At 38.3% G+C, this 21,448-nt stretch overlaps 1 protein-coding gene across 3 annotated transcripts in view; it reads left to right on the top strand.

Annotated features, from left to right (window-relative positions):
* Positions 1–21,448, top strand: part of dpr6 (defective proboscis extension response 6) — a 1,082,593-nt gene that overhangs the window by 727,875 nt on the left and 333,270 nt on the right. For all 3 annotated transcript variants that reach the window (XM_067757584.1, XM_067757583.1, XM_067757585.1), the window contains exon 3: positions 15,578–15,801. In XM_067757584.1, coding sequence (XP_067613685.1) covers positions 15,578–15,801 — 224 coding nt within the window. The remainder of the gene's footprint in view (positions 1–15,577; positions 15,802–21,448) is intronic.

Below are 21,448 nucleotides of genomic sequence, written 5' to 3'. Positions count from 1 at the left end.
GTATAGGGAGCAGTTATCGGTATACAGTAGTCCGTTCTGTCCGGGATGAAGTCGAAACTGGTAAGAAGGCTAGAGTGTCCGCGGTCAGAAAGTCTATATCCCATATCACGAAGCCTGACCAACGACCTTACCGCGGCCGCCTTTCCCGCAATATCTACTGGGTATATGTTCAGCATGACGTTCAGTGCCAAGGTAGGTGTTGTTCTGAGAGCGCCACTGATACCGATCAGCGCCGTCCGTTGCACTGACACTAACATTTTGGAGGTGCTCGCCGTGTCCAGTGCTTTCCACCAGACCAGCACCCCATATAGCAGAAACGGTTTGACCACCATCTCATAAAGCCAGTGTTCTATTCTTGGCGAGAGTCCCCATCTCTTTCCGATAGCTCCTCTGCAGCAGTACAAGGCAATGGCGGCCTTCCTGGCCCGATCTTCCACATTGGGTCTCCAGGACAGTTTCTTGTCCAAAACAATCCCCAAATATTTAACCCTATCATAAAGTACCAACGGTACCCCTCCAATCGAGGGCGTTCTGAAATCGGGCATCTTATATCTCCTTGTGAAAAGGACCAATTCCGTTTTTCCCGGGTTGACCGCCAACCCACATGACTCAGCCCACCTAGCCACAGTATCCAGGTAGCCCTGCATTAGGACTACTTTACGAAAATTAGGAACTACTTCAGTAGCATTTCGGGATAATTTGGGTGGTTTACATGCATTTTGAACCTACTTCAAAAATCAAAATCACAAGGGGAATACTGCGGGATAAAAAAAAAAAAATAAATGTAAGGCGCGATAACCTCCGAAGAGATCTAAGGCCGAGCTTCTCTTCCAATTTGCGTCGTGCTCCTCTTGATTTTTCCCTACAAATTGGCCGGACGGGACCTACATGTTTTATGCCGACTCCGAACGGCATCTGCAAGGCAGATGAGTTTTCACTGAGAGCTTTTCATGGCAGAAATACAATCGGAGCGCTTGCCAGACACTGCCGAGGGGCGACCCCGCTTAGAAAAATTTTCTTCTAATTGAAAAGTCTTATTTCTAAAATTTTGTTGTTGCTTTGCCCGGGAGTTGAACCCAGGGCATACGGTGTGATAGGCGGAGCACGCTACCATCACACCACGGTGGCCGCCAAATACTGCGGGATAGTTTTGATATTATTGTAGGATGCTTTTGTTATTAAATTTGACTCTTTGTACATCAGTATTTTGTCACCGAAAATTAAGCTTGGATTTTAAAAAAATGTTTGTTTGCGGTTAAGCTGATTTCGTCGCAAAATTGGATAAACAAAGAAACAATAACAATTTTAAAACGATCCGCGAATAGCCCCGAAATGATGACGCAGTCATTCTCAAAGATTGCCAAAATAATCCCTTCATGATCTTTAAATTAAATCCTGAAATTATTCTGAATTAGTTCTGAATTTATGACAAAAAAATACCAAAATTATCCCGTTATTTTCCCAAACATAATTCTGATATGATCCTGCGAGACTTCTGAATCACTATCGATAATTAGAGAAAGTTCTGAAAGCAATCATAAAATGTCATCCCGAAATGGTACTAAATTTATCTCCGTCTAGTCCCGAAGTTGTGCCTAAATGATTACAAAATTGTACCGAAAACAATCCAAAAAAGAGCTGCAGCAAAGCTTTAAACACAAAATACAGAAGTTATTCCTCATGGACTAGGGGGTGGGGAGGGGTGCGTTTTGGCCAGAAAGTTTAATGTGGTCATATTAATCGTCCCGATATGGTCGGTTTAGTACCTTAATGGTGCATTTTTACCAGAACGTACCGGATTTATATCCGGCAAAGGACCATTAACATTGATAACACTCCCCTAAGATTTAAGTTATTACACCGCGTTACACACATTCTGTCCTATGAACCCAATATAATTTTTCGGAAAGGGGAGGAAAAATAAAAATACACTTGTATTGGCGATTTTCATGTACACGTCAGAATTTTTTTTTTATGTATAAAGTATAAAGATAGTAGTGTCCGCCTGTGTGAAAGACTTTGGATCGATTTTACCGTGATCCATTCCATGATTCCGTGATCTTAAAGTGGTCGGATTACTCACGGCTGTTAAGCGTGGATTTCCTACCCACCCACCAGTGCTTTTTGTGTACATGGGAAGGTCGCAAAAGAGATCAGCTTTACACTGAATTTAAGTGGAAGCCGCATACAAGCTAAAAAGTAGGCGTAGAAAGTATCTACCATTGATGCAGCCATCTCAAATGATTTTGCCACCACTAAACATTAAGCTCGGTGTCGTATCAAATTTTTTTAAAAAACTGGATCGTGAGGGCGGGGCGATTGCAAGTTTATGCAAAATTTTTCCGAAATTGAGCGGTGTTTTCAGTGATCCGCAGATAAAAAAAAATAGTTGCAAGTTATGAATTTTCATCAAAATTGAATGCTACCGAACAAGGTGCATGGAAAGGTACAGTTACCGTTATTGGCCAGTTTCTTGGCAACAAACGAGCTGCCAATTATAAAAATATTGTTGCAGAAATGATTTCGGCATATGGCGAAAATGTCGCTAAAGATCCATTTTTTTCATAATCATTTAGATTTTTTCCTTGATGATTTAGGAGCTTGTAGTGATGAGCATGGCGAAAGGTTCCATCAGGACATTGCGGCTATTGAAAAGCGCTTTAAAGGACAAGACATTACGCATATGCTTGGGGAATACTGTTGGTCTATTTGTCGCGATAATGACACAAATGCTTACAAACACAAAAATAAAAGGCCTAAATTTCTTTAGAAGGATTGAAATTTTTAGTGTAACAATTTTTAATTTTAACATAATAAAATTAATAAAAAAAATCGGTTTTTTAATGAGCTGAAACCAACCGTTACAAAAAAACGATAACCATTTTTACAAAAAAAAAAAAATTCAGGAAACTCTGAGAATTGATAAAAATCTATTTTTTTTAATTTGGCGTTATACAGATATTTCCACGTATCTGCCTGCAAAAATTCAGCTCGAATGGATCACGAAAAAAGGGTTAAGAATTGATCCAAAGTCTTTCCCACAGGCGGACAGACGAACTTTATATTTTATACATAAAAAGCAAAAATTCTGACGTGTACATGAAAATCGCCTATACACGTGTATTTTTATTTTTTCTCCCCTTTCCGAAAAATTATATTTGGTTCATAAGACAGAACTAAAGCTCGTTTTTGTAACGTAGTGTTATTTTTGCTTACGACCTTTTTAAAGTCATTTATATAAAAGTGGGCGTGGTCCTTAACCAATCTTATCCATTTTTACTAGAAATATTTCCTGCTACAAGAAAAATATGTGTACCCAATTTTGTTACGATATGTAAATTTTTCTTCTAGTTATGGCCCCCGAAACATTGAGAATTGCTTAGACAGAAAAGGGGCGGTGCCACACCCATTTTTATAATTTGTTGTTTTTCCTATTAATTCTTATAAGTCCACTTGGGAAATGAAATACCATTGATATAAAGCTCTTTTTTGCAAAGCTATATTTTATTCGTCCACGACCCTTTTAAAAATCTTTTATATAAAAGTGGGCGTGGTTCTTAACCGATATCGTTAATTTTTCTTCAAAGCATTCCTTATAGTAAAGGCAAGCTCTCTGCCGAAATTTGTTTCGATAGGTTTAACGATTTTTCATTTATGATTAATAATATTTGTAAAATTTATTTTATCACAAGTGGGCGGTGCCACGCCCGTTTAAAAAAATGTTTGCAAATTTGTATCAGGAGTCTCAATATCAGTCCGCACGTCAAATTTCAATATTATAGGTGTATTAATTACTATGTTATATATATAAAATGTGGGCGTGGTTATCATCCGATTTCGCTCATTTTCAACACCAATCTATTCTGGGTCCAGATAGGCTCGTGTACCAAATTGGTGAAGATATCTCAATATTTACTCAAGTAATCGTGTTAACGGATAGAGAGACGGACGGACGGACGGACATGGGTCAATAAAAATTTTTTTCGATACTGATGATTTTGATATATGGAAGTCTATATCTATATCGATTCCTTTATACCTGTACAACCAACCGTTATCCAATCAAAGTTATAATACCCTGTGTACAAGTACAGCTGGGTATAAAAATAGATATTGCAATCACATTAAATATTTGATGGCCATTTTTACGATAGTCAAATTTAAAATCTATAATCCCTTATTAGAACATTTTGTCTACAGTCGTTGATTAGACAATCATTGGAAGGAAGTCGAAAATAAAAGTAGTTGCAGATAAATATTTCGTATGTTACTAGTATAAGAGTATTCAAATATCAAATAGAGTGATAGGTTCTGAATACATGACTTAAAATAAATTTGAAAATAAGTATTAAATATATATCCTGTCTTTGAATATTCCTACATAAGGAGTACGCCTTTGATATCCACATTAGGTTAGAGCTAAGAAAGGTGCAAAGTCTTCTTAGTTGTCATTGTTGTAGTGATAATGACACTTCTAGAAGGTTTTGCGGAGTGGTGTTGATGTTGATGCTCCATTTCCGGTAAAGAATCTGGTACGTTCCGGTACAAGCAGCATTAAGGAAAAAGCTCGACCAGCCAAAGAAACAGGATTTGCCACGGGTAGGTGAGGCTGGCAATTGGGTTGGAGAAGCTATCCATTGAGCTCGAAACAACCTGAGTCATTTGAGAATTTTATTCGCCTCTTACGACTAGAGTTCCCCTCAAATAACATTTCAATACCCCGAAAATTCCTTTGTAAATAAAAGTATCGAATTTATTTCCACATTGCTACTCAATAAATATTTGCGTGCCAAAAATAAACCTTAAATTAAATTACCCATTCTGCCATTAGCGCCAATCCTCTTCATGTATGAACATCTGTTTAACGTTTCATTTTAACTTCTAATCTGTATTCGATTACCTGAATAGCTGACTGCAGCCTTCGTTCATCTTTTAAGTGAGGCTCAGTTTGCTACTCTTTCTAATGAAAAGTCATACCTGCACAATCTGCGTGGTACGTAGCAAGAGACTTTATATATATATGTATGTACTTTGGATACTCGAATTTAGGTTATCAATATGTAATACAGGTTCCGAGTGAAAAACATAATGGAAAAGTTAATTTCTCACACTTAAACAAATAACGTACCCTCAAAATGCAAAATTTTTTCTCAATTTTCAACGAATTTTATGTTTGAGTTAATTTGCTATTTTAAAGAAATAATCGAGTACATATTTATATTTGAGATCGTACTTTCGAAAATTTTAAGACATGCAACCGAAAACTTAAAAGCGTACTCAAGTCGTATCAAACCAATGGATAGCCTATATTGATAGCACCAGTCAAAGAGCTGTAAGGTAGGTACTTATATATGCAAGAAAAGATCGTCAATGATAAATGATAAGAATGGCTCGAGCCTCGCGTGACACCGTGGGCAGAGTGCGGTGAGAAGCGGCGTTTAAGGCTATGAATACACGCAATGGCTAGAATGTCAGGTTCTTTCCACAAGTGCTTTAGCGCTGGAAAAGAGCATTTACCTCCAGTTTGCTCCGGCCAATACTAAAAGTAATAACAAAAACCAAGTTCCGGTAGAATGCAGCTACTTTGAGGACCGATTATCAGATGTCGCTAACCACTCTCTGAAAAAATATCCAATTCCCGTCTTCAACAGCGATGAGATGTGCTGCAGCTGAAGATTGGATGGCGTCTCATGTAACTCTCTCAAAGCGATTTGTTGCACTTGATGGTATTTCGTTGAATATCGTCATCTTTATGGTTTCAGTTGAAATTTCTGTCTCAGTCGTTGTCCCTATTTCTATTATGGTACCGGCTATTTCTTTTCGGAATAGTTCCATCATCTGTTTAGGATGCAGTTCCTGGATTGATTCACTTCAGATTTTGATATCAGTTTTAGTTTCGGTTATGTTATGTATTTTTTTTGCGGTTTTAGAGTCGTTTTCCGACTCCGAGTTTGCCTCCAGTTCTAGTTCACTTTAGATTTGGATTTCAGTTCAAATTTCGGTTTGGTTATGAATTCAGTTGCGGTTTTTGAGCTAGTTCTGATTTGGCCTCTCTTCTAGTTAGTTATAGTTTAGTTATAGTTAGAAAGTTTCACGTGGTCAAACTGAATCGATCCCGAGATGGTCGGACTAATTCTTTAATGGTGCTTGTTATCGGAACGTATCCGGCAAAGTACCCTCCAGCTTGGTGGACGGCTCAGAATATACCCGGGGGGAGGTATACCTGTCGCAAGATGCGAATAAAATGCCAAATTCATTCAAGGGGTTATGTAGTGCAACCCTTTCAAGGCGCTTCCAGCACAATACATAGGTTCTCCAACCTTAATGTCAACCTCACCTACCCATGGCGAATCATGTTTCTTTAACAGCCGAGGCCCTGACGACTTAAAGTTTCCCATAGATCTAAGGGGTTGGAGGGCGGTATGGCCCAGAAGGTTTCGTGTTGTCATACGAAGAACCATCAACATATATTACACTCTCCAGGCAACATCCGACAAAGGACCATAAACATCGATAGCAGTCCAGAAACTTTCGAAGATCCCCCTTATCGCTATAACAATCAACTAGGATAGGATAGGTTAGGTGGTAGCTGCCCTGATAAGGATAGCTCACTTGGACAACACGAAGGTCCGTTGTGATACCACATACACCAAAAATAACTGTGACTTAGATCTAGCTACATAGAGAATCGTTGGGTAGCAACGATAAAGCTCCGAATGATACCGATCTCAACTTTGGATATATCCTCGGGAGATCCAAGTGAGTCGCGACTGAAGTACTTTCGCCTAGTTCTGGCAAGAGCTGGACAATCAAGCATAAAGTGATTTGGTGATTCCACCTCATCATCCTCCATACAGCTCCAGCAGGATGGAGTTTCCAGTATATTGAGACGTACCGCATGGATACCCATGGGACAGTGCCCTGTCAAAACCCCAATGACCATTGATAGGTGAGCCTTAGTGAACCCAATTATTTCAGCAGACCTCCTGCCATCCACTTTTGGCCAGAAAGATCTTGCTACCCTGCAAGACGTGGTATCCGCCCAACGTTTGCTGAGCTGATTCGAGGCCCAGCTATGGAGGGGCAATCCACGGGTGGCCAGCGGGATTCCGAAATCCCTACAGCCATCTTCATCCGGTTCAGTTGTACCGATGCGGGCTAAGAGATCCGCTTGACAGTTACCCGGGATATCACTATGGCCCGGGACCCAGATAATCTTAATTGTAAAATAATTCGATTCAATCGCAAGCGAGGTCAGGCACTCCCAGACCACCCTCGATTGCATCGTAGTTGAGCTCAAGGCCTTGATAGCCGCTTGGCTATCAGAATCAACTAAGTAAGTTAAATTCATCCGACACAAAAATTTATCACCTTTGTGAGCTAGTGAATGATACGCGGGCTCATATTCTAAGCGAATGCGTCGATTTAGCAAGGCAAAGACTCTCTCTACCTAAGTGGCGTGATTCCTAATCCTATGGTGATATGGAGTAAAAAGACCGTAGAAGAACTTAAATACATAAAAACTTCCCTATGTGTAATTAGAGGCTGAAAAGTCAAGCAAGTTTTCAATCAACTAGTCTTCAATCAGCAAGTCTTACTTTCTCTCTCTTTTTTTCTCCCAATTATTTTCCTATGACCTTTCCCTCTTCCTATTCTTATACATCTCTCTTTTCCAGTTAATTTAACATAGGCCCATTTTTCTGACACCCTTTTCCCCTAACTAGTTCTTCAACATTTTCATCCCCCTCACATTATTAATCAGATTTTCCTTTACAGTCAACCTATCCCGCACCTCGTTTCGTATAATATAAAAAATTTGTTTAGTAGGAAGGTCTCTGATCTACGGAAAAAGTATTCCTATCGAATTGATAGCATCAGTATCCTTTGAGGATAACAACGTGACACAAGAAACAAAGTTCATTGAATTCACTAAACTTTTGAAACACCGCACAATGCAGAAGTGATATCAGAAGTACTAATATAAGAGGTACAATGCCATACTGTCATATTATTGTTCAGAAATGAGCGATCATACACACATTTGAAGATTTTATAACTCATGCATAGAAAGAGATGAGTTTATGCATGACATGACTCTCTTAACGGAAGATGAACTTTTATTTTTTGTGCGTGCTGATGAATTTCCACGCAAAACTTCCGCTTTTATACTTACTTATGTTAGCGTGTAGCTCATGCATTTTGTGTTTATGCTTGCATTGTCATGGCATTGAAGAAATTATATATTTAGGGGAAATTCTAAGCTCGTGGTCGTGTTTGCGTGAATGCGCTTCAAGCGTTTGCAGTAGATTTGCGGAAAATATTCAAGCACTAGCGAAGCTTGCTATGTAGTTTGGTACACAACTTCCACTCTCTACATAAGTATGTATGGTAACATAAAATACGGAAGGAAATGAAAAATAAAAATTCTTGAAATTTAAGTAATTTGTTTTGAAAAAATCAGCAGCAGATGAAGGCGTGAATTGAATGTGATAGAGCAGTTTATGCACCAAAATTCATGTATATGTACAAGACAAGGTTGGTCCTTGAGGATCTCACATAGACTCATTTAGTCTATAGTGTTACTAGAAGTTTACTTAACAACCAAAGATGGGGTTGCGCGTCAGTTTTTTCGCTTCGTGAAACCTGAAACTGTCACCGATGATTTGCATCGGCGACCTTATTTGCAACATGAATATTGCAACGGGTTTAGGCTGATTAGTTTTGTGGCGACTCGAAATATGGTAATATGCAGTACCAGATTTAGCATAGACAACTTTCACCAAGCTTCTTTACTGTGCCCTGATGAAGAGTACGAAGCCAAATTGACACGTCGTGATCGATGGCAGGCACCGCTTCTTTGTCCCAAATATCATCATTAAACATGGTTCCAATATCAACTCAGACGACTACCTTGCGGCGGCCAAGATACTTACACGTCCCTTTGCTGCGAATATAGTTTTCCAGTGATCACCCAAAAACAACTGTTGTGGAGCTTTGTGGAGCCTGGGAAAAAAGGACGCTGCCTATAGGCGCGGCAACGCGTGCTTTATTTTAGAGGTTCTCGTGACGCGAATCAGGAAAAAGAGACAACTTTTTAGAATGAAAAACGTGGGAAAGAACAGCGTGAGTCGGGGGAGCTTTTACGATTAATGTCCGAGAATTCTACGAAAAATCCGTCAGGAAACGGAAGATTTCAATACCGGGGCAGATTCCTGCAGGGTAACCTGGTAACTAATGTATAGAGAACTTCTTCTTATTGTTAGCTAATGAAAGAAACCAATTCGTGCGCTCTACTTTAAAGAACTGAGAATGGCATTATTAAACGATGAGGCGAAGAATTGGTACAACACTTGCATCAACTCCAATGAAAAAAATTCGAGAAGAACGCAAGCCTCCATATTAAAATTTAAGTGTATAGGGCACTATACTTAAAAACTAAGGCTAAATTTAGTGTAGTAGCGAAAAACTTAAGATCAAGGTCAGCGAACTGAGTGCACCTATACGGTGCAGCTTGAGACGTGGTAAATCGACTATTAAACAGATATTCAAAATGCACCAAATCTTAGATGGGGCTCACTATAACAAACTCGATATCCAACATCTTTTTGTCGACTTCGAAACAGCCTATGATAGAGCGAAAGGTGTTGCTTGTATTCTGCCATATCTGAACTTAAAATGCATGTAAACGGCTTTGCCTAATGACGCTGAGCTAGATCTACAACTCCGTAGTGTTTGAGTTGGAGCTCTACGAGTTATTTGAAACCTAATGAGGCTTCAGAAAAAGCGACGTAGTTTTGTGAATTTTGCGGTATATGAGCAAAATATGAAGCTCTTGTTCTCTTCCAAGAAAAAGTCGGAGCACTTGCGCCTTGGCAGCCACTACAAGGTTAACGTATATGTATTCGTTGTAAAGGACTTCGTCTATCTGGGAACCAATAATAACAGTGAAAACAATGTCAGCTTAAAAATCAAAGGGGTAAAATCTCTTGTCAACAAGTATTATTTTGGGCTAGGCAATTGAAAAGTAAAGTCTTATCTATATGAAAGAAAGTCACGCCCTTCAAGTCGCTCATCATACCTGCCTTCATATATGGCGGGAAATGATAAATGTTGTCGGAGATGGCTATTGGTCTGTGTGGAAGAGTAGCTCTTTGGAAGATGTATGGTCCTGTTCGTGGTGAAGACGACAAATATCAAAGGAGGTATAATGATGATCTGTACTTCGCTGGTTCGGTCATATTACGCGTATGGACGAAGATGCTCCGGTTCAATAGACACTGCCATCGGAAGTAAATCAATGCAAAGATCTCTACCGAGATAGGAGGTGTATGTAGATGAAGGCTTTATCGCCTTTGCTGCTCCGATTTGACATCAGTTATCGCCGAACAAGTAATTCTGGGGGAGTTGTTACAAGACGACCAAAATCGCTCAGGCGCCAATTAATGGTGATAACTATGAGAAAGACTAGAAGTGGGAAGAAGAAAAAGAAAAGAGTACGAAAACAAGTAAGGAAGGCTAAGTTCGGGTGTAACCGAACATTACATACTCAGTTGAGAGCTGTGTGAGACAAAGTAAGGGAAATCACCATGTTGTAAAAGGAACCTAGGGTAACCCTGGAATGTGTTTGTATGACATGTGTATCAAATGGAAGGTATTAAAGAGTATTTTAAGAGGAAGTGGGCCATAGATCTATAGATGGACGCCATTTAGGGATATCGCCATAAAGGTTGACCAGCCTGACTCGAGAATTTGTTTGTACGATATGGGTATCAAATGAAAGGTGTTAATGAGTATTTTAAGAGGGCGTGGGCCTTAGTTCTATATGTGGACGCCTTTTCGAGATATCGCCATAAACGTGGGCCAGGGGTGACTCTAGAATTTGTTTGTACTATATGGGTATCAAATGAAAGGTGTTAATGAGTATTTTAAAAGGGCGTGGGTCTTTGTTCTATAGGTGGACGCCTTTTCGGAATATCGTTATAAAAGTGGACCTGGGTTGACTCTAGAATGCGTTTGTACAATATGGGTGTCAAACGAAAAGTGTAATAAGTGTTTTAAAAGGGAGTGGGCCTTTGTTCTACGGGTGGACGCCTTTTCGGGATATCGCCATAAACGTGGACCAGGGGTGACTCTAGAATGCGTTTGTACAATATGGGTATCAAATGAAAGGTGTTAATGAGTATTTTAAAAGGGCGTGGGCCTTAGTTCTATAGGTGGATGCCTTTTCGAGATATCGACATAAAGGTGGACCAGGGGTGACTCTAGAATTTGTTTGTACGATATGGGTATCAAATGAAAGGTGTTAATGAGTATTTTAAAAAGGAGTGGGCCTTAGTTCTATATGTGAACGCCTTTTCGAGATATCGCCATAAACGTGGACCAGGGGTGACACTAGAATGTCTTTGTACGATATGGGTATCAAATTAAAGGTATTAATGAAGGTTTTAAAAGGGAGTAGCCCTTAGTTGTATATGTGAAGGCGTTTTCGAGATATCTACCAAAATGTGCACCAGGGTGATCCAGAACATCATCTGTCGGGTACTGCTAGTTTATTTATATATGTAATACCACGTACAGTATTCCTTCCAAGATTCCAAGGGCTTGTGATTTCGCCCTGCAAAACTTTTTCATTTTCTTCTTCTTAATATGGTAGGTGTCCACCCATTTTACCAAGTTTTTTCTAAAGTTATATTTTGCGTCAATAGACCAATACAATTACTATGTTTCATTCATTTTTTCGTATTTGGTATATAATTATGGCATTTTTTTCATTTTTCGTAATTTTCGATATCGAAAAAGTGGGCGTGGTCATAGTCGGATTTCGGCCATTTTTTATACCAATACAAAGTGCATTCAGATAAGTACGTGAACTGAGTTTAGTAAAGATATATCGATTTTTGCTCAAGTTATTGTGTTATCGGCCGAGCGGAAGGACAGACGGTCGACTGTGTATAAAAACTGGGCGTGGCTTCAACCGATTTCGCTCTTTTTCACACAAAACAGTTATCGTGCTAGAAGCTAAGCCTCTACCAAATTTCACAAGGATTGGTTAATTTGTGTTCGACTTATGGCATTACAAGCATCCTAGACAAATTAAATGAAAAGGGCGGAGCCACGCCCATTTTGAAATTTTCTTTTATTTTTGTATTTTGTTGCACCATATCATTACTGGAGTTGAATGTTGGCATAATTTACTTATATGCTGTAAAGATATTAACTTTTCTTTTAAAATTTGAATTTAAAAAAATCCAAATCTCCAATTTTGCTAATTTTTATTAAGCAGACATAAAGTAATAAGAGTAACGTTCCTGCCAAATTTCATCATGATATCTTCAACGATTGCCAAATTACAGCTTGCAAAACTTCTAAATTACCTTCATTTAAAAGTGGGCGGTGCCACGCCCATTGTCCAAAATTTTACTAGTTTTCTATTCTGCGTCATAAGCTTAACTCACCTACCAAGTTTCATTTCTTAGTGCGTATTTGGTAATGAATTATCGCACTTTTTCGATTTTTCGAAATTTTCGATATCGAAAAAGTGGGCGTGGTTATTGTCCGATATCGTTCATTTTAAATAGCGATCTGAGATGAGTGCCCAGGAACCTACGTACCAAATTTCATCAATATACCTCAAAATTTACCAAGTTATCGTGTTAACGGACAGACGGACCGACGGACGGACGGACATGGCTCAATCGAATTTTTTTTCGATACTGATGATTTTGATATATGGAAGTCTATATCTATCTCGATTCCTTTATACCTGTACAACCAACCGTTATGCAATCAAAGTTAATATACTCCGTGAGCTCTGCTCAACTGAGTATAATGAGAGGATTATACATATGTTTATAGCGAAAGTACAGGAGTTTAACCGACGGTGGTGAAAAATATATAAACTTTTCGATTAGTACATAAAGGCAGACTTCCAGTTTGCCTTTTACGCCTCGATTCTAGTGTGGTAACAACATTCATCACCACGGTAACGAAATCATGCGGCAACTTTTACAGCCTTTTGGTATTCTACCCGAGAAAGTAGCCGGATAATTTTTTACCCACAAAAGTAGGTGGTTACATCGGAATAACCACACAACAGCTGTTGTTTAGAAAAAGGAAAAACTGAAAAATAAAGAATTGTAAGCTCACATAAGTAAAGATAATAGTAAAAAAGTGTTGCCTCTTGATATACATATGTATTTGTTACATTAGTACTTTCACAGAGTAAATTACAATATACCTATGTAGAAACTTATCATGCATAATATGCATATACATACACATCGTCCCGTTTATTCGTTAACCTCGTATCTACAAGTGAAACGTTTTTGGTAAAGCGAACACGGTTGCCACACCATGTTATCATTTGGGACCAAAATTTATCGAAAAAAAGGAACCAAATTTTTGTTTTATTTTATTAGTATAAAATACAATATTTTAGGATGTTTATATATAAAATTTTACTAAATTTAGTGAAGACTTTCCTTTAATTTAAGCTGAACAAACAAATATATGTGCATGCAACCAAAAATGGTGCTATATTTTGACATAGGATAAGTATATGTCTTTCACCAACCAAACTTTGTGAACCTAGTTTTGGTCACAAAGCTCTTGGTTCTAGCATTATGTTGTTGATTTCAATGAAATAAAATATATAGTGCAGTTATACCTATATGACACCACTTTATTTTCGTGTATTTTATCTTAAATTTTTTGTCGCACTCCCTCCTAATACGGCTTCAGTACTGGTGTAAGTGAGTAAACTGTATTTGAAAAAAACTAACGAAATACAAGCAAAATACAATCTAGTTCATAAAAAACAAACGAGCCAGTTTGTATTTCGATAGGTCTTTTTGACATTCGGCCGTATTTTCTTTATTTTTTTCTAACACATGAAAATTTTGTTTTCAGTTTGAAAATTTGGTGCATAAAAACACAATTAAAATCAACTTTCTTGTGAAAGATGTGAACCATTGTAGACCGAAGTGATTTTCGCGTGTTATATACATTGTTTTTGTTGTTGAAATTGTTAATGTAAAAATAAAATGTAAAACATAAACAAAAACATGTCAGGCTCACTAATTTCGGGGGAATAGTGGTCTCGCTTTTTCATGATAGAAATTGCTTTTGTGTTTTGAAGTTCCGATAAAGTTTCGTCAGTTTTTTTAGCTTGTAATCCAAGCAAAAATAAAGTAGTGTCATACATGCTTTAGGTTTTAGTAAGAAACGGTTCAAAATTTGCGTTGTGGTGTTGCCGAACTATGTATGTGGAAAACGCAGTACCTAAATCATAAATGAAACTAGGCAATTTTGTTAGTGCTGTTTTTATAGATGCTTACTTTTTCCCTTAACGTTTAAACTTCATATCAGTGCCTAGATTCAGTAAGTGTGAGTTTTGATCCCAGGCCTCAGGGGTTCTGCTAGCACCTATGGGAATAATTTTATACAAAACATTTGTTCCGAAATCAAATCTCTTTTGCATTTTCTTCCTTCTGTCTTCGAGTTAAAATATTTCTTGTGCCAAGATACTTAGTTTTCAATTACCTTACGTGGCTTAACACCGCAATCGTCCTGGAATTCCTTGAACTCATTTTGCTAGGAAAGAATTAAATATCAAAGTGCCAAACGAGAATTAATGCATAGAATTTCTTTGTGTAAGTTTTGAAAGTGCTAGGCTCACGGCAGAGTGCTCGCTATAAGCTGTGCTAGACGAGAAGCAATTTTTATTTTCATATATTTTACATAGTGTTGCATAACCGATCGAAATATCTAGCCGTTATTAATATTATAAAACAAGATTTGTTTTGATTTGTCGGTTATATCATCAACAATTAACGACAATGTGTTTGCCAACACTTTTCTTTTTAATGCCTGGCATAAATTATATCCTGGGTGAAATGTTATTGTTCTGGTACATTTTATTGACTGAGCAATTATTTATGGTGAGAGTTCCATTGAAGTAAATCCAAAATCATATGGGTGCTAACGAAAGTGTGGAGAATTCTTGGGCTATATTGTGAATTTTTACCTGAGTGAAAAAGAAAGAAAGTACCAATCGTGTCTACTGCCTAAAAAGGACCAACATTGAAATAAAGGGACCAGCGGACAAAATGGGGTTGGAAGGGACCATTTTTGGTCCAAATGGACCAAAGTGGCAAACGTGAAAGCGAAGAAAACTACCTTTCCAATTTCTCCACAGACACTGGTGAGTTTTTCGGTGATGACAGCGTTACCACTTGGGCCAGAATCGCAGATAAAAGAACTGGTAACGATATTCGGTTACATAATGTTTTGGGCACTATTTTACCGGTAACGATCAGAATCGGGGCGTTAGTTTAAATTTTAATAAAAATTATTATAAAATTCTTCCCAGAACGCTTTGAATACGTCGAGCTATGCGCTTCTATACACAGTTATGCATTATCCCCAAACACCTTTAAAACGAGCGCCAAATTGAGGAAACAATTTAAATTTTGCTCTCTCGTATACATACATACATGCATATTTTGTCGGTATTTCAAATTCTCAATTTTAATATCCTGTTCTTTGTTCTTCGTTTTTCTTTTTCGCTTCACAACAGATATGACAAATGGTGGCATGCAAGGTCCCATGGAGAGCTACAACTCACTAGAGGAGCATATGCTTGCATTGCGTACAACGCAATATCCACCAACAACCGTTAGTTATGCGCATCCGAATTGGATGGAGCCATATTTTGATCCATCAACGCCGCGAAATGTCACCGCATTGATGGGAAAATCTGCGTATTTAAGTTGTCGTGTACGGAATTTGAGTAACAAAACGGTGAGTACTTGCACGTGCTTCTACATATTTTAACGGAAGAACATTAAGATACATATCTACGAATTTAAAAGTATAAGGCCCACTTGTAGAAATTCATAAACTAGAGATAATTTTAATTAGATTCAGTAATAATGTACGAAACGCTCAGGTTAGTTTGAACTGTCTGGTAAATAAAGACTTCACTAAGACTGAATGTGTTCATAGTGTTAACTGAATAAGTTTGAAGACCAAACGGAAGAGCCCTAATCAGGTATCAAGGCTTATGTTATAGAACAACTTCGTCCTCTTGCCAATTACTAGCAGTTTTCTAGGACCTAGCTTAATTGCTGCCTCAAGATCTTGCAACTTTGCCGCCCTTAAAAGTTGGATCCTTAACTTGGCGAGCGCAAGACACGACCATAGAATATGCTCAAACATGTCTTCCTGCAGCTCGCATTTCCTATACCTGCTGTTACTGACGAGACCTAACTTATAAACATGTGACGCCGAAAAGCAGTGCCTAGTAAGTTTGCCTATGGTGAGCCTAAAGCCTTCTCTCTTCAGAGATATGAGCCACTTTGTGAGTCTAATATCGTAGGCTTCATAAACGGCTTGTTCTTAGATAAAAAAAGCCTGTCATTTTGCAAGTGAGTATAGGCTAGGAATGGTTAGGTTAAGAGAGTATGCGTGGAAATTTGCAAACTTTCACTCAGAGACGTTTTAGTCTATTGTGTGTGCCCTCAGTTAGTTCAGGTAAGCGGTTAATTCGTGCAACCAGATTATTCCCGAGTGGTCCTTGCTTCCTCTGATAATTGTATGTTGGACTTGAAAATCCGTTTTTCAACCTCTGCCATACTTTGCAAAATCATGCACCCTGAAATTTTTGTCGTCTTGTTTACAGTCCAAGACATCGGCAGAGAAAGTGATGTATCGACTCCTTTTTCCTCAAATCCTGTTGTTGTTGTTGTTGTGGCGATAAGGACACTCACCGGTCCTTCGCCGGATGCAGCTCCGGTGCCAAGCCCGACCATCTCGGGAACGATTTGTTATGACCACGTGTGACCTTCTTGGCCATACCGCCCTCCCACCCCCTAGATCCATGAAGAGTTCGTGGTCACCAGAGACTCAGTTGTTAATGTAACAGGATTCGCCACGGATAGGTGAGGTTGACAATTGGGTTTGGAGAAGCTACATATTGCGCTGGTAACCTGAAAAGGTTGCGCTACACAATCCCTTGAATCTATTTGGTATTTTAGTCGCCTCTTACGACAGGCATACCCACCGCGGGCATATTCTAATACCCTAATTGCTTCTAATGAATTCTCCACATTCTGAAGAAGCTTGTTGCTATTCGACTCTCTCGAGGCATTGGTGCAGAGCTGCAATGACATGTGCTGATACGCGCAGGTAATCTCATAGCACATTTGTGATTTCCTATCTAAACATATATAGGATTGTTAGACCTCCAATCATCTCGATCGGTCTACAGAATTTCCGTTGCCCTGATCTAATATTCCTCCGTTTCCTTCAAAAGATAACCAGCGGTGGTTATTATTCTTGTAGTCATAAAAACACTCCCCGAAGGTTTTGGGGAGATTTTTCAATGTTTTTTGTCCTTTTCCGGATATTGACCCGGTACATTCAGGTAACAAACACCATTAAGGTACAAGCCCGACCATCTCAAGAACGATTTAATATTACCATATTAAACCTTCTAGGCCATCCTACCTTCCACCCCTTACTTTAACTTGAGGTCGTCTGAGCCTCGCCTGCTAAAGAAACAGGATACCCTACGCATAGATGAGTTTGACAATTATGTTGGAGAAGCTATAAATTGCGCTGGAAACCCCTTTAAAGAAAGGGTTGCGCTACACAACCCCTTGAATAATTTGGGTAATTTAGTCGCCTTTTCCGACCCAGCGGTGGTCGCGCATAGCTTCCGCCTTGCTTATGTTCATTTCGGAACCTTTCCTGACCATTTCGTCTGGAAATTTAATTCCCACAATATTGATGTGGCTTGTGTGCAATTAGGTACTTTATGGACGTCAGCAAGGTTCGACATCTCCGCACGAATTGAAAATTCTAATGGTTTTAAGGGGGCCTGGCTATCAACAAAGATATCTACATTAATATCTGGGACCGTACTATCGCTGAGTAGTCTTCCTGCTCTCTCTCTATGACTTAAATCTCTGTCTGAAAGACACTGCAGATCGATTGGTTTATCTGCAGATGCCTTGAGTGCATTCCAGCTTCAGTTCGCTTTTCCATTTAAGAGCCGTCTGCGTAGATTATGATGTCCTTACCACTATCTAGGACTTCCTCCTATTCCTTCCTTGAGGGTTATCTTATGTTCTGCACCTGGAGGTCAAATACCGCCGTGCTATGGTATGTGTCAAATGTTATCATCCCATGCCCATATTCGCCTTGCACTTTTCCAATCGCTTTGTTGATTGTTCTTCTTTCCTAATGCCTTCCACCATACAAGAGCTCTATATTTTAGTATCTGTAGGATGACTATAGATTTACACCCATCCCGTTTTCCTCGCACATCCGTATCCATGAGCTCTCTTATTGTGATCAGAATCAGTCGTTTCCGACTACTTTCCTTCCTCCTGCCCTTAAGATTTTTGAAATTTTATTAATTACCAGTATCCAAAGAATAGCCTATATCCAACAAGCCGCACTCTGAGTTATGCCACTGAAAGCGATTTTACTAACAGAGCCAGCTTTTATAGTTGCGTTTACGAGCCTACTCTTGAGCACAAAATCGATACATGCAGGTATAGCTATTGAATATATATAGTGTGAATCTCCAACTACGTTGGAACTATGTTGAAGGCACCCTCAATGTCAAGAAACTGCTGCCAAGGTGTATTCTTTTCTCGATTACGCCGACCACCTCGTGTAGCGCGCTTTCAAATGATTTGGCTCGCCGGTACGCATGCTGGGCTGCGTCCATATTAGAGAAATTTGAGTTGTCTCTTATATGCAGGTCGATAAGCCTCTCTAGGAAGAGAGGCACATGGGTCTGTAGTCCTGGGCCTCAGGGTGGTTTAGTTTACCTCATTTGGGAATCGAAGACACCCGGCCTTTCTCTAGGCTTCAGGAAAATAACCGCCTTGCATGCTTCTTGAAAATAAACTACGTTGAATGGGTATTAATTTCTTGCAAGCAGTTTTTAACACAGAGCCGGCAGTACGGAAGCTAAGCATAAATCGTGCTTACGGAAAAAAGAGGTGTTGCAAAAATTACATAAAAACTTGCGTTGAGCGCGAAATAAAAACTACACCAAAAACAGATTTTCAGTGAGCATTAAAACGTAAGAAATTCCTTACAGAATGTCGTATGCGGAAATATTAATGAAAGGAAAAAGCGAGAGCAGAAATTTTAGTTTTTCCAACTACAAAATACAACAGCAAAGCTAAATTGGAAGGAAATGATTTGCGCTTCTCAACAATTAAATTGCAAAAGCACGTAAGAACTTTTATGAATAAATTTTTAGCAACAGTTTTATTGCCAACTTTTTTCCCACAATTTCGTGATATTGCATACTGTTTTGGGTTTTCTTTAAATTTTGGGCAAACGCAAAAATTACAATCTTCTACCAAAATTTGTGCATACTCAGCACAAAGCTGCATAGCGACGTGAGGTAGCACATCTTTTGAGGGTTAAAGTTGTATGGGTATATATTTATGTATATATCTCAATCGATGCATGAAGGTTTTAAGAGAAGGCGGTTATAATTTAACATCCACGAAAAACATGCTTTTGTTATGCAAAAGAACCATGAACTGATGGATTCAATAAGCTGTTTCTAAATATCTTCTTTGGAAAGATAATATTAAATTATCTATGGGCTTAGACTACTTCGTTTTCCTTCATAAAATTTTAAAGAAAATAAAAAATATTTTAATATATTTAAAGTTTTTCATTGGGGCAACGTTTAGTGACAAAAACCTCTCAAATTTACACCTATCCATTACTAAAGGCTTTTTAAATATTTTGATGACGCTATTTTATATAGGGAGAAATCTATATATATACAACAAGTAATGGTGTCTAAGTTCGGGTGCAACCGAACAATATATACTCAGCGTGATATTCAATTGCACATTTCATTTCACATAAATTACTTTTCTACATAACAAGTGACACCGCCCGTTTAAAAAAAAAATGTCTCGCCATTTCCTCTTTCAATAAAACTTGATTCAAAACTATTTTTTGCTAAGTTATAGCTTATTATTCTAGTCTACGACCCTTTTAAATTTGTGTTATATGTAAATAGCCGTGGTCTTTAACCGATCCCGTCCATTTTTACTAGAAATATTTTCTACTATAGGGAAAATTTGTGTGCCCAATTTTATTACGATCCGTTAATTTTTCTTCGAGTTATGGCTTCCGAAACATAGAAAATTGCTTAGTCATAAAAAGGGCGGTTCCACGCAAATTTTTTAAAATTTGAAGTTTTTCCTATTTATTGTTTTAAATCCACTTGGGAAATGAAATACCATTGATATAAAGCTCTTTTTTGCAAAGATATGGCTTATTTTATTCGTCCACGACCCTTTTAAAAATCTGTTATATAAAAGTGGGCGTGGTCCTTAACCGATTTCGTTAATTTTTCATCAAAGCATTCCTTATAGTAAACGAAACCTCCCTGCCGCATTTTGTTACGATTTGTTTAACGCTTTTTGATTTATGATTAATAATATTTATAAAATTGGTTTTATCACAAGTGGGCGGTGCCACGCCCATTTAAAAAAATTTTTTCAAATTTTTATCAAGAGTCTCCATATCAGTCCACACATCGAATTTCAACCTTCTAAGTGTATTATTTACTAAATAATCAGGTTTTTTGTGTTTTCCAAAATGTTGTATATATAACAAGTAAGGAAGGCTAAGTTCGGGTGTAACCGAACGTTACATACTCAGCTGAGAGTTGTGGAGACAAAATAAGGGAAAATCGCCATGTAGGAAAATGAACCTAGGGTAACTCTGGAATGTGTTTGTATGAGATGTGTATCAAATGGGAGGTATTAAAGGGTATTTTAAAAGGGAGTGGGCCTTAGTTCTATAGGTGGACGCCTTATCGACATATCGTCATAAAGGTGGACCAGGGGTGACTCTATAATGTGTTTGTACGATATGGGTATCAAATTAAAGGTATTAATGTGGACCAGGGTGACCCAGAACATCATATTTCGGGTACCGCTAATTTATATATATATGTAATACCATGAACAGTATTCCTGCCAAGATTCCAAGGGCTTTTGATTTCGCCCTGAAGAACGTTTTCATTTTCTTCTACTTAATATGGTGTCACACCCATTTTACAAAGTTTTTTTCTAAAGTTATATTTGGCGTCAATAAACCAATCCAATTACCATGTTTCATCCCTTTTTTCGTATTTGGTATAGAATTATGGAATTTTTTCATTCTTCGTAATTTTCGATATGGAAAAAGTGGGCGTGGTCATAATCGGATTTCGGCCATTTTTTATACCAATACAAAATGAGTTCAGATAAGTACGTGAACTGAGTTTAGTAAAGATATATCGATTTTTGCTGAAGTTGGACAGATAGTCGACAGTTTATAAAAAATTGGCGCGGCTACAACCGATTTCGCCCTTTTTCACAGAAAACGGTTATAGTCCTTGGCTCTACGCCCC

Source organism: Eurosta solidaginis, chromosome 5 (genome assembly GCF_040869045.1).
Source record: "Eurosta solidaginis isolate ZX-2024a chromosome 5, ASM4086904v1, whole genome shotgun sequence".
In the NCBI taxonomy this organism is placed as follows: Eukaryota; Metazoa; Arthropoda; class Insecta; order Diptera; family Tephritidae; genus Eurosta; species Eurosta solidaginis.
This window is presented reverse-complemented; position numbering and strand designations above follow the sequence as displayed.